This window comes from Psittacula echo, assembly GCF_963264785.1.
Source record: "Psittacula echo genome assembly, chromosome: 11".
Taxonomy (NCBI): domain Eukaryota; kingdom Metazoa; phylum Chordata; class Aves; order Psittaciformes; family Psittacidae; genus Psittacula; species Psittacula echo.
Window position 1 is genome coordinate 2,995,097 of NC_137746.1, and position 13,805 is coordinate 3,008,901.

General features: G+C 48.3%; 1 protein-coding gene across 3 annotated transcripts; it reads left to right on the forward strand.

The window, feature by feature from the left end:
• The first annotated feature begins 3,580 nt into the window (after positions 1 to 3,580).
• On the forward strand, positions 3,581 to 13,217 carry UBE2B (ubiquitin conjugating enzyme E2 B). Of its 3 annotated transcripts, XM_080626815.1 has the most exons (7): positions 3,581 to 3,723; positions 4,148 to 4,860; positions 8,402 to 8,482; positions 9,218 to 9,243; positions 10,247 to 10,336; positions 11,786 to 11,874; positions 12,653 to 13,217. In XM_080626815.1, exons 3-7 carry the CDS (start codon positions 8,457 to 8,459, stop codon positions 12,779 to 12,781), a joined length of 360 nt encoding a protein of 119 aa, XP_080482941.1. In that variant the 5' UTR covers positions 3,581 to 3,723; positions 4,148 to 4,860; positions 8,402 to 8,456; the 3' UTR covers positions 12,782 to 13,217. The 3 variants fall into 3 exon arrangements, with proteins under 3 accessions (XP_080482941.1, XP_080482940.1, XP_080482942.1); XM_080626814.1 differs by lacking the exons at positions 3,581 to 3,723; positions 4,148 to 4,860 and adding an exon at positions 4,895 to 5,221; XM_080626816.1 differs by lacking the exons at positions 3,581 to 3,723; positions 4,148 to 4,860 and adding an exon at positions 5,248 to 5,807.
• The last annotated feature ends 588 nt before the right edge of the window (positions 13,218 to 13,805 follow it).

The following is a 13,805-nucleotide window of genomic DNA, read 5'->3' on the forward strand; positions in this document are numbered from 1 at the left end:
TTCTGCAGTAGGTCCTTTATAATGTCCCTTTATGCTGTCTGTCTGTGATTCATCTTTAGGGAAACCTAAAAGAAACCCAAATAAACACACTCAGACAAAATAAATCCTCCTGGAAGTTCTTAACGTGTTTGTGACAGGATTTTGAAGGGTTACAAAGACTTCTGAGGGATGAGAGTAGCCAAATGGATAACTGCTTTCCCTTTCTTCTCTTATACATGTCAAAGCTCCATTTGGTTTCAAGTATTAAACTTAATTGTCATAACTTAGCACCTGAAAATGCATCTGTAAATGAGTCAACCCATTGTCAGCAAAACCATTGACTCTGGAGAGTTAAATGCATTTCCTACTTCAAGTGTCAGAGGTATAGAAAGATATAAGAGAACCAGAGAGGGAAGGAGCAAACCCTCTCCAATGCTGTAATTCAGCTGCAGGAGGGAAGCTTGGCCCCTGGTCTTTCCTCTTCCCTGTCCCCCACAGCTGAATGAGATCCTTCATTTCCCTGCAGCAACTGGGAATTCTCTATTGCCAGGGAAAGAATGAGTCAGAAAAGCTGCTGCTGGTGACAGCTTCGCTGGCCTTTGCTCAACAGAGGCTTCACCACTTGTGTTGGAGTGTTTGGGGTGTTAATAGTTGTTATAAGTGCCTGGTATCACCACTGCCATCCTGGCTTTGTAAAAGAGCTTTGTGCTTGCCATTTATTTTAAGACTCACTGAACGAGCCCTCTTTGTGGAAGACATTTTAGGTATGCTCTTAAAAATGAAATAGAGCAAGCTAGTAAAAAAGAAAATGCATCTCAATTAGATTGTTCTTCCTCCATCTGCTCTCTCAGATCTTTTGATGACAGGAAATTGCCTATTGGATTTTTGATTCTGCTTAATGGAAATGGCAAAACCTAAATCCATTCCCATTCCTCCTGACATCAGGAGAAAGGAGGTTTGATGTCTGAACAGAACTCTTTTTTTCAAAGCCATTAGTGTCTGCTACTGCCTCTCGGTGAATGCAGTAATTGTAGCATCAGTGAATTAAAATGAACTGAAATACTTACAAAACTGCAGCCTGGCACTGGCACTCCTGAACCTCCCTTCTGAAATCCCCACTTCTTTAATTAGCCATTTCTGGTGTGCCTCATTCTTCATATGTGGAATTAAACCCACCGAACTCCTCACATGAGTTAAGGCAACAGATTGCAAGTGAATGGGGTTTCTAATAGAAAATGGTGCTTCTAAAGGTAATGAGCTGGGGAAACCTTTTCCTTGCATTTTTAGGATGCTGAACTTCAGGAATTCAAACTCTTCCATCCAAAAGAGTGCTGTTTTCAAAACTGAAATGAATCCAATCCACTTCTGGATTCCTCCCTGTGCTTCCTCTCAGAGGAGGAGGGTGGATAAAAGCAGGTCCTTCCCGCTGACTCATTCTGCTCTGTAAACTGGATTTGAGGTTGGAGAATAAAGGCATTAGCCTGGCTTGCTTGTTAAAAAGCTATTTACCTGCGAGCTTATAGTTCAGCACTGCCAGAATAACTACTGTAGTGTGCTGCTGTTGTGATTAGTAAGAATAATGGTAACATATCTCACAGCATGAATGAGAGCATACAGGCAGGAATTATCACTCCTCGCTGCAATCCCAAACCTACTCTGCAGAATTCTCTAATGGTAGGTGGAAATAAGAGAATTTTATAAAATAGAGAATAAAATCTTTAGTGGGACTTAATTACATGCTTGGAAAAGCTTCCAAGTTGCTGTGTTGTCCGGTCCTTCTCCTGCCATCTCATCTCTTTGAATCACTTTTGGCCTGTCCTGCTGCTGACAGGCAGGGTATGGTGCAGGAATCTGTCCCTCTTCCACTCCTCACCCACATTAAGCAGTTGCTAATTGTATCAAGACATTGATGACTTTGGGAAATGAGGGCACTGTGTGCCTCACAGAGGCAAGACTGGAGTTGCTGGAAGGTTTTTATCAGTCCATGCTTCCATGCTGTCAGAACTTTGGAAGCAAACAGAACCTGCTTCTTATTAAACTGTTTGAGAGTGCGGTTTTGGTGGGTTTTATTTTTATTCTTTCCTTTTATTCTTTCCTATTCTTATTCTTTTCCTTTTATTTTTATTCTTTCCATGCTCTTCCCTGAGAATGATTTGTTAACACAAAGTGGAATTACTGAACTTTGTGATTTTGGTCTTGCTTAAACATTAGCTATCCCTGGTGAGGTTTATACAGATTATGTGGTTACACGATGGTACTGGGCTCCTGAACTGGGGTTAAAAGGCCACACACAGGGAAAATATATGTGGATTTTTTGCTGTGTGTAGGGTGGCACCTGTAATTCAGCTGATACAGGAGAAGCAGTCTCCTGCATGTGAATCTCTGCACACAATGCAACCTTAGCAAAGGAAAATACTCCTATAAAAGCTGAATTAAAATGGTGACATAGAATGTGCCTAATACAAGGTCAAAGATACCGTTAGGCTCTGGTTCCAGATTCAGGGAAAGCAGAGCAAGGTTTATCTCTAAATACAGCACTGTTATTGTATAAACCAAACAGACAACTCATATTCATCTCTATGGCAGCCTATGTTATTGCCAGGTAACCTGTGCCCATCTGCCCTGCCCGCATTTTCCATCCCGTTCCCATCAAAACTGTCCAGTGGTGCTGGCACTGGGCCCCTGTGGTGACTGGTGACAAGGGTTGGCTGAAGAGCCTCTAAGGAGCAGAGCAAGAAAAGTTTGTGTTGGAAGGGAGCTTAAAACTCATCCAGTTCCAACCCCTGCCACAGGCAGGGACACCTTCCACTAGAGCAGCTTGCTCCAAGCCCCTGTGTCCAACCTGGCCTTGAACACTGCCAGGGATGGGGCAGCCACAGCTTCTCTGGGCACCCTGTGCCAGCGCCTCAGCACCCTCACAGGGCAGAGCTTCTGCCTAAGAGCTCATCTCAGTCTCCCCTGTTCTGGCAGGTTAAAGCCATTCCCCTTGTCCTTTCCTTACGGGCCCTTGTCCGAAGCCCCTCTCCAGCTTGCTTGTAGCTCCGTTAGGCGTTGAAAGCTGCTCTAAGGTCATCTCAGAGCTTTCCCTTTCCAAGCCCACCTTCAAAACCGTGTCATTTAGAATGAAAACAGTAAACACGGCCCCACCTTCCTGAAAAAAGGGTGTGACCGGCGCGGCCGGGCGGGCTCCGGCCGTCTGCGTTATCGCACCGGGCCACGAGCGGTTAATGGTGCTCTGGCAAACAGCCCCGCCTGCGGCCGGGCCCCGCCTGAGGCGCGCCGGGCTCGGGGCCGGCCTCACCGGGGGCTGCGGAGGCGCAGCCCCCAAGATCCGGTGCTCGGTGCGGCCAGCGCTGCGCAGCGGTCCCGGCCGCCGCTCCGGAGGACGAAGCGGGCCGAGCACCGGGGCCGCGCTCAGCCCCACGCCAGGCGTCCCACTTCCAGCTGCTCCGCTAGGCCCTGCTGCCATGGCAACGGGCGAGGCGGTGCCGCGGTGACGTCAGACGCACGGGTGGGCGGGGCTCCGTTTCGCCTTAAAAGGGCGCTCCCCGGCGGCGGGCGCTGGCTGGGGTTGTGTCGGTCTTGTCAGCGATGAGGGAGCCTTTACCTCCAGGGGCTGAGGCCTCAGGTAACGGAGGGCGTGCAGCAGCGCCGGGCCGGTGAAAGGGGAGCTGCTGCCCCCGGAGGCGGAGCCGCCGTGTCCCTGCGCCGGTGTCTGCAGAAATAAATGAGCACGTACATAAAGTGAGGGAATTAATGTGGATTCCTGACAATTCTTGAAGCAGGGGGGGTCAGGGGCCCGGAGAGGTGGGTTTGGAGTCGGGGTACATGGAAGTTACACCCTGAGTAAGCTGTGGGGGTTCAGAGGCTGCTTCCAGCTCTGTGGGTTAAATCAGCTCCTGAATTCTCCTCTTACTGTGGCTCCACTTACATGCTCCTCTATAGGAGCTAAGGATGCAGTCATTTATTTCCACACGACCTGGTGGATTATCTTTGATCCCGAGTGCTTTGGGAAGAAGGATCCTCTCCTGAGGAGCAGCATAGCAGAGTTTACCCCTCTCATGTGCTCCTCAGTGGCTGCTGCAATGAATGACAACAAAACCCATTTTAGCAGGTGACTTGGCCTATTCATTTCCCTGATTTTGGAATCTTGGCTCTCCCTTCCAAGGTGTTCCCTTCCCCACTCAGCTTGGTGTCATCTGCAAACTTACCAGCGTGCATTTGATCCCATCATCAAGATCCCTTGAACAGTGTTGGGCCCAACATTGATCCCTGGGGACCGCACCTGTGATGGGAGCATCGGTGGGATGTAAATGAAAACGTGTGTGATGGGAGGAGGAAGATCCAGAAGAGAGGATCATTTGGTGGCAGCCATTTCTCACTAGTGTGGGGAATGGTGTTTCTAATCGCCCAGCCTCTTGGAATAGCTTGGTCCCTGCAGGATCAGGCTTGATGATGTGTTCCTGCCCTGGTGTCTCACTTTTAGCATCTGAATATTGTCACTGAGGTGGGATGCAGGGTTAAGAGCATTGAGAGCCCAAGTCCTCGCAGCAGATCCCGACCTGTTTGAGGCACCAATTCCAAAGCAGTGCTCTCTGGTCAGGGGCTATCCCAGTAACCCGGCTGCACCCCGTGCTTGGCACAGACTTCATCCGGCAGCAGTGAGACAAGCTTTGTGCTATATTAAACACCAGCACACGGATTGCCAGGGGCAAGAGGATGAAGACGGCGTTTATTTCTGTCCCTTCATTATGAGTCTCGTGGTGTTCTGACCTCCTTAAAATCGTCTCGGAGAGCAGCAAGGAGACACGTGGAATCGCGTCCAAAGCTCCACCGAAGAATCAGGCCATGACTTCAGAGAGACCTGCCCCGTCTGCGGCGGTAATGGGGCTAAAAACAGCGAAAATGGTGCACTGCTTCCCGCTGCCGTGCTGCGGCCGGGAGCCTCCCATAGGGACACGGTCCGGGAGCCGAGCACTGCCGCTCCGCCCCTATGCGCGGAGCTAGCGCCTCCTCCCGCGCCGCGGTGGGCCGGGCCGGCTCCGGTTCCATTTCCCCCCACCCCCCCCGCCGCCGCGACATGGGCCGGCCCAGCGGCGCGGCCCGCCCCCCGCGGAGGCAGCCGCCATTGCGGGTTGTTTGTGCGGCCGGCGGAGGGAGGCGGCGCCGCGGCCGCGGACTCGTTCCCCGGGGCTATCATGTCTACCCCGGCGCGGCGCAGGCTGATGCGCGACTTCAAGAGGTGAGCGGGGCCCCGGCACCGCTGGCCAGGGACAGGGGCAGAGCCGCCCGGCTGCGGGCCCGACGCGGCCGTGCGCGGGGCCGACTCCCGGCCCGCACCGCCGTGGCTTCTCCGGTTGTCCCCGCGGGCAGCGGCACAGCGAGGAGCCGCAGCCGGAGGTCTCGGACCGCCCGTCCGGCCGCGTTCCTTCGTGCTGAGGCCGGGGCTTGGCACCGAGCCCCCGTCCTCCCCGGGCCCACCCTCCGCGGCGGGGCAGGGTCGCGCTGCGGACCGGCCGCTGCGCCCGTTCTCCGCAGGGAAGCGACCCCCGGGGACGGGCAGGGGGGTCCGGCCGGGCAGGGCCGCTTTGTTCGCGCTGGGCTCCGCGGCGCCGACGGCTGAGGGCGTCTGAGGATAAAAGTTGAACGGCGCCTTCAAAACAAGGGCAGGCCCCAGGTTGCGGGAGCCTCCCGGGGCTACGGGGCTCTCGGGGTACCCCCATAGGGCCCGGCGGTGCGGAGCTGGGCGCCGAACGGTCGTGCCGTGCTCCTTCCACAGGGATCCCGGTGCTGGGCCCCGGTTTCTGCGGAGCCCGGGCAGGGCTGAGGTGTGTATTGGAGGCTTGTTGGGTTCAGGCCTCCCCGAAAATAGGTATTCGGGACGGGCAGCTGGAAACGAAGCAGGAAGAAGTGGTAAACACATCATCTGGTGCAAAACAAAACGCCCTTTAATGTGTTTATGTGCATGCTGTATCTGGAGCTTTATGTCGGGAGGAATCTTGTATAACATATACAGACTGCTAAAGAAGCAGTTATTACTTGTGCTCTTTTAAATGTTAATGACCGAACCACAGGCTCTGGGCTCATTAATTTCCAGCCTGACATGTAAACACATGTAGAGCGTGGGAAAAGGTTGAGGGGGTTCTCCTGTAGCTGTACAGTATGGGGTACTGCACTGGGGCTGCAGTTGTTGTTGGAGGTGAGTCAGCTTTGATATCACATCTTTTTTTAGCATAGCTCTGTTATACCAGTACCTGAAAATACATTGGTAAACAGTTGACATGTGTTGTAGTTGCTTCATGGGATGGCATGCAGACCTCCAGTGGTGGAGCTTTGATTTGTGGCTCTATAACAAGTTGGATGGTTTGGGGATGTGGGGCCTTCACCTTGGGTTTGGGTGTTGGTGTTTGCTGAGCGGGTGTTGCTTGACTCCTGCTCAGCCCAAACCAGGATGTTCGTCTGCTTTATTGTGTTCTCTTGCTCAGATGACGTGAACAGGGGTTTTGTGCCAGGACGAGGGACGAAGGCGCTTCACAAGATTGCAATCAGATGTGGGGGGATGAGTTTATGATTTTGGAAGGATTGGTTTAATCGTGCAATTGAGGGTGTGGAGGAGACTTCGCAGCTGTGGAGAACCCAACCCAGTAACCAGAGTAAATCAAATTGATTTAGCAAATACCTGGCAGCTTTGATCCTCCATAGCTTATGCAACTTCTTCATGTCAGGTTTTTGCGACTCCTCTCTTCCCGCCATAAGCTGTGTATTGGGTCAGCCTCATGTTACTTGTAACTCATGCTGAAGAGCAAACCATGTGAAGCCTGCTTCACTTTGCTAGATGTAAACTCCTTTTGCATGCTGTGCTTGTCAGGAGCAGTGAGGAGGAAAGAGTTCAACAGATTTTATATCCCCTCTAACTTATTTGACTAAACCAACAGCAAAATTCATTACCTTTTTTACCATCATTGTTATTGCTGTTGAAAAGGGGCCGCAAACACTGCATTTCCCCGAGCTGTTAAAGGTTTCTGAGCACTTTTTGGATCTAACTTCCAATTTCCAGCCCTGGCCACAGCCTTTCTGCAGTTAGCCCCTCTGACAGCAGGGTGCACATGAGCTTTTCAGTCGGGCTGAAACCCAAAGCCATCCCTCAGATGTGTTTGTCAGACTGAAGGCTTAGGCATTGCTGTTGGCAGGCAGCCTGGCTGTCATGGAGGAAGAAGTCCCGTTCCTGCTCTCCCGGACTAAAATAGAAGGGGATTTATGCTGTTGAGACTGAGCTGTCCGAACTCTCTGTGCTTGGGGAGCCAGGATGTAAACACGGTGCTTGGATGGCATCTGAGCACAAACAGAGCAAGCCCTGCTTCTGGATGTCACCCCAGGGCAATGCCATTGCTTAATGTCCACATCACATCCAGTTTTGTCACAGTGCAAGTGCAGGACACCAGCGTCGGCTCTGAATAAACCTGTACTTACACACTGATGTTTAGGTAGAGTTTGTCCCTTGGCCTGCAGGGCTGTTGGTGGTGCTGGTTCATAAGCGTACTACAGCCAAATCTCATGTGAATGCTCCACAGTGGCTGTTGGAGCAGGGGCAGCCACTGTGTTTTCTGTGTTCTCATCTGACTCAAGAGGAACTGTCACTGAAGTCAAATTGCTCCATGGTTGGGGCTTGCTGGTTTACACCATTCAGGGTCCTGTGTGATCCTTAAGCAGAAGCCTTGGTGTGCAGAAGGATCTGGATCCCATGCCTGTTGTGATACATAGTTTTGTGTGGCCTGAGTTGCTGTGGCTTGCAGTAAATAATGTGCTTCTCCCTAGTCTGAGGATTAAGGAGCTAAGAAGAACTTAAAAGCTTCCATGGTTACTTTAGAGATAAACATCATTGAGCTGGTGAGAGGGAGCTGTGCACAAGTTTTCCCTTTGCTCCCTTTAGAAGCAATCAGCTTGCTGGTCCAGACAGGCTGATACCGAATTTAGCCACATCGCACACACAGATCTGGGAGCAGGAAAAGCTCCATTGACAGTCCCTTGCACTTAGTTCCAGTGAGGGTGTGTAGAAGTGTCACTGTCTGGTTCTCGGCTCCCATTTGTGGCTGCAGTTGGTTCTCTTCCTCGCTGTGGCAGCCAGCAGTGGTTGCTCTTCCATGGTTCATGATGTAGTACTGTAAATTCCAGCTCCACATGGTGCTTTAATATTACTTCGCTCCCTGCACACTTAACCTGTTGGGCTGTTGTAACATAGTGGTGTATGTATGTTGTAGGCTTGTCTTTTGGAGTATTCATCATCTGCATGTAATGCTTTGTGTATTTTCTGATTTGGAATGAGAAAATACATATTAAATCTGCATATTACTGTTCAGTTGCGCTTGCAGGTGGAAGTATTTCATTTATATAGAGCTTGTCATTCTGTATTTGTCATTCTTAGATTGCAAGAAGACCCTCCTGTGGGTGTCAGTGGTGCACCGTCTGAGAATAACATCATGCAATGGAATGCAGTTATATTTGGGTAAGAGCTTTTGATCACTCTAAAATTCTGTCTCAAAGAGCTAAAAGTACCAAACCCTGAAGGTTGTTTTTACAGTTCTTCTCCTCTTTTATGTACATAAAGCCAGCAAACTTAATAAAATGACCAAGTGTGCTGTTGTGGTAAGAATCTGGCTTTGGGGGTAACACAGGATGTGTAAGAAAGACAACTGTAGAATGTTTTCATCTTGTTTTGTTGACTGCAACTTGCACACGGGTTAATAAATAGGTTAAGCTGTGTAGGAGGTGGGTTGTGACAAAGCAGGATTCCTTTCTAAAATGCATAAGAGCCGCCTGTTCTCAGCCATTAAATCCAGATGTGTTAGCAGGGATTGCATTGATTCCCAGGAGAAGGAGGCAGAGGTTCTGTCTGAGAAGTTACATTCATTGCATTCTGCAAAATGGGAATGGCCTTAGTATCCTTTCATGAAACCAAATGTTTTCTAGTAATTTCCTCATTAATTCCATCTAACGATGTAATGACATATGTGTTGCTGGGGATGATGATGAGGTAGATATCCCAACTAGCAGATTGACTATGGGAAAGTGTCTTAGACACCACACAGCACTCAGAGGTTGCCTCTGGATACTTCTCTAAATGTTTAAATTGCTGCCTCTACCTATCTCTTGGGGAGGATGAGGACAATGGACATTTACTGTTCTTTAGAAGCTGGTGATGATCATTTTGTAACCGGAGTTTATGTTTTAAACCTTCCAGGCCAGAAGGGACACCTTTTGAAGATGGTAAGCTGCTGACTTCTATATCCCTGTCATTCTTATAAGTATTGCCAGTATTAACAAATAAGAGATGTTATCTGTATATGGAACAAACGAAGTGAAGGAGTAAGGCCTCACGGGTTATACAAATACGTATTTTGGTGTAAGCAGTGTCTTGCCGTAGTGGTTGATGTTTAGTTAGCTGCAAAGCAATGCTTGTATTGAGACCTGTTTGTGCATATACAGCAGAGCTTTTAGTGGGGGAAGCTGGTCTGCTGCTGCCAGATGTGTTTTCCATAGCCAAGCTCAACAAGACAATGTGCTTCTCTGGCTTCATGTCGGTGGCACGTTTGATTCATCTCTGTTCTCCTAATGAAGAACAGGTGAAGAATCTTGACTTGCTCTGAATATAGAGCTCGGTGAGGGGGAGGCAGTACTCAACTGGTACATAAACATGAAAGTTGGTGTGTAATGAACCTCCCTTAGGCACATGAGGAATAATGAGTTTAATAATTATAGTATTATTGCAGTAATTGGCAGCAGATGGGTTTGTCTCTGTGTTGGGTTGGAGGAGCTACAGTAAATTATTCACTGATCCATAATAAAGGTTTTCAGTGAATCAGTCGTGAGCTCCAAAGGCTGAGATTGCTGCTGGTGGAATTCCAGCGTTTCTTTGCTGCACCACGGTGCCTTCTTAATGAAACACCTTAAAGTCACCAAAATCCATGGAAGCAGCATGGTGGGTCACAGAAGAAGGGGAGGGATAATTGCCATTGATGTAGCTGCCTTTGCCATGTGTGCAGCGAGTCTCCAAGCTTCCACCCCCAGCTGCTGCTGGGTTTATCACTAAGCAGTAGTTCCATAGTTCCATCATCACTTGAAACACATGAAAAGAAACCAGATTCTGTTGTTTGTTTCTATAATGGCGAGGAGAAATATTGATTGTGGAGCACAGAACTTACGTTGTGTGTGTTCCTGGAAGTGTTCTCTTGTTGCTAGCTACCTGATTGCATTTCTGTTTGTGTTTCAGGTACTTTTAAACTAGTAATAGAGTTCTCAGAAGAATATCCCAACAAGCCTCCAACTGTTAGGTTTTTATCAAAAATGTTCCATCCAAATGGTGAGTAAATACCTTTTATTTAACCATAAGACTCATTAAATACTGTGGTGTGGTTGTGTAGTCCATGGAGCTCCTGAATGCTTTAACAGCTCTCCCTTTCTCTTCATTGCCACCTCCTGAGTGGATGGCTAGGACAGGATGAAGAATGAAGAGTTATGATGCTGTTAAGCAGCAGCTATCTGTCTCTTTCTAATCAATATTTAGCCATGGTAGCAAAGCCTGTGAGCATTTGGTTGGCTTAAAGAGGCAATTCTGGCTGCAGATTCCTGCCCCCTTCCATTAAACAGCCATCATGTATATGCAGCTACATCATGAATTGGGGCAGGGAACTGATGTAGCCAGATGTCATTTATTTCTGTCAGGTGAGATTTCAACGAAGTCCATGCCTTTACTTGCTTCACTGTGCCAGCCAGTACTAGCACAGGGGAGAATGTGCAGCCGTAGGGAGCCCCATCCAACCTGGCCTTGAACACTGCCAGGGATGGGGCGGCCACAGCTTCTCTGGGCACCCTGTGCCAGCGCCTCAGCACCCTCACAGGGCAGAGCTTCTGCCTAAGAGCTCATCTCAGTCTCCCCTCTGGCAGGTTCAAGCCATTCCCCTTGGCCTGTCCCTACAGGCCCTTGTCCAAAGCCCCTCTCCAGGTTTCCTGCAGCCCCTTTAGGCACTGGAGCTGCTCTCAGGTCTCCCCTTCAGGAGCCTTCTCTTCTCCAGGCTGACCCAGCCCAGCTCTCTCAGCCTGGCTCCAGAGCAGAGCTGCTCCAGCCCTCGCGGTATCTCTGTGGCCTCCACTGGACTCGCTCCAGCAGCTCCATGTCCCTCTTGTGCTGTTGCCCAGAGCTGGGTCAGAACTGCGGGGGAGGTCTCCCCAGAGCACAGCACAGGGGGAGAATCCCCTCCCTCAGCCGCTGCTCAGGCTCTGGGGATGAAGCCCACGATATAGTTGGCTTTCCAGGCTGCAAGTGCACTCTGCCGGGTCATGTTGAGCTTAATGACCAACACAGAAGCAGGTTTTCAGGCACACTCCTGTATTGTCTGCCTTGGAGTGTCTCTTAGAGTATGTGATAAGAGGGTGAGAACTGCCACTGTTCAGTGCATGATGGCTGCGGAAAACACCTTCCTGCTCTCTGGGAGGCCTCTTCTCTGCAGCACAGACCAGACACACAAGAGGAGCATGAAACCAAGTCTGCCAGTTCCCATGCTAATGCCATAATCTTTAGACCTTCCTTCCTTTCCTCAGAAGTGTTCTGTTACTTCCAGTGATACATCTCCTTTAACACACAGGGTGTCAGACTACAGAAGGTTGTGAGACAATTGCTGTCCTCTTCCCTAAAGCATCAATTTAAGCACAGTCTGAATTGGAACCATAACTCTGCCTTGAACAGTGTGTAATGAACAACCTGTAACATAACTCTGACTGTTTCTGAATGACACCTCTGTTGTCCTTACAGTGTATGCGGATGGTAGCATATGTTTAGATATTCTTCAGAATCGCTGGAGTCCAACATACGATGTTTCATCTATTTTAACTTCAATTCAGGTAACTTTGCATCTGTTTGAGCAAATAATTCTGTTGTTGTTAGCATCTCTTCCGGATTGCACAGCTCAGTGGTGGGGCTAGCCAGGAATCTTCCTCAAGGGGGACTTCAGGTACTTTGAGCTAAGCAGTAGCTTTTTAGATCAGATAGCAAGGTTAAGGTGCCAACCTTGTGTAATTATTAATTTTGAGCTACAAGTTTGCCATAATATGCTTTTTGCAGGAAAAAGTGATTTGGGTTTTTTTTTAACTGTTTTTAGTCAAGACAGGACATCACATGTACAGACTTGCTTAGTGTTTGAAACACTGAGCTTTATCGTGGAGCCCTGTCCCATAAACTCCTCAAGGAGGCAGTGCTGAAACCTGATTGACTTGGAATGGCCTGGCACAGCAGAAACGTGCATTTCCTTATCTCCTGTGTGTTTGGTTTTATTTTTCTACAGTGAGGTTTTGTAGGAGGCGTCTTAAGCCCCTATTTAGTCCTGAATGACAATAGCAGTATAATTGCCAAATAATCAGTTAGCATCCTACTGCTCTCTGGCACAAATGACCACATATCTCTTATGTTTGTGAACCTGGCAGCGTTAATGCTTACGCAGTGTTTCATTTGAGGTTCAGTAACGCAATTACAGGTGCCTAAACATGAGTTCACCTTGGGTGCTTTTTCACTTGGGCTCTTCTGAGCCGTGTCTGCCCCCTGAAATACATTGGATTGGAGAGCTGTAAATCTCTATTTGAAATGTCTTGGTTTGTCTCATGTTTTGTTTTCCCCTTTTTACAGTCTCTGCTTGATGAACCTAACCCCAACAGCCCAGCAAACAGCCAGGCAGCACAGCTCTACCAGGAGAACAAACGTGAATATGAGAAAAGAGTTTCAGCTATCGTTGAACAAAGTTGGAATGATTCGTAACAGCTGCTTTGTTCCTCTCCCTCCTCGTAATCATGTACCACTTAACTCTCAATAGAAAGGCTGCCACAGGTTTCAAGTGCCACAGTTCTAAGAATTCGCATCAAAACTCATTTTGCAACCAAAATCTAAGCCCTCCAGTTTAGGAAACTTTCAAGCTTGTGTATCTTGATTAACGTCCTTTTTATTGCATGGTCTGAACTAAGTTATTGCTGCATAAATTTGTAATATATCCTGTTTGTATTTTTTTTCCAAGTGTATACTGTTGGTGTGGTTTTCATGACAGAATATACACATTTTGTAAATCTGTACTTTTTCAAATATTGAATGCCTTATTTTTGCATTCTTTAGATTTTTAAATTGGAGAAAAGCACTTAACAAAGTTTTTATATATAACTATTTCATGTACAACTGTTAAATACATAACCTTAGTGCAAGACCTTCTGCTCTCGCTCTCTCTCTTTTCCAAAGGGCTCCTTTTCAGTCCACTCCATGCCTGATACCACATTACAGCTTAATCCATGATGTAACTGTCTCCACTGGATGTCTCTGCTTCTGCACCAGAGCTTAACTTGATTCTGTGCATCCTCAGTTGTATGAGGAAGAGGAATTGGTAGCTGCCAACTTAGAGATAAGGAAATAGATGTAACTATTTTGCTCAAAGTCACACATTAAGCCAGTGCCAGAGGGACCTCGATGGCCAGGTTTGATGCTAATGTGTTCTAATAGCTTTTCTTTTTCAGAGAGATTGTATTTTAGTAAGTTGTAAGATGTTGTCATCTAAATCTGTCCTATATTCACGTCCTGATACTGTAATATAGCTTTAAATGCCTTCTAATAATTAAAGAGATGCCCCATTATTTTCCCTTAGGGGTAGGGATAAATGAATCACCACCAGAAGAAAACAGGCCTGCAGGTTTAATGCAGTGATTCATTAGAACTTGGCTGTGTACCCATAGCCAGGTCTTGTGTCTGTATCAGAGCTTCCACATACTCTAAATTGCCAGTGTAAAGAGGTTTGGGGTTG

Excerpts from the sequence above, each read along its gene's own strand:
- UBE2B (XM_080626814.1), top strand. The coding sequence starts at position 5,178 with ATGTCTACCCCGGCGCGGCGCAGGCTGATGCGCGACTTCAAGAG. Across the intron at positions 9,244-10,246 it reads AGGGACACCTTTTGAAGATG|GTACTTTTAAACTAGTAATA; the intron begins GTAAGCTGCTGA and ends TTTGTGTTTCAG. Across the intron at positions 10,337-11,785 it reads AAAAATGTTCCATCCAAATG|TGTATGCGGATGGTAGCATA; the intron begins GTGAGTAAATAC and ends TTGTCCTTACAG.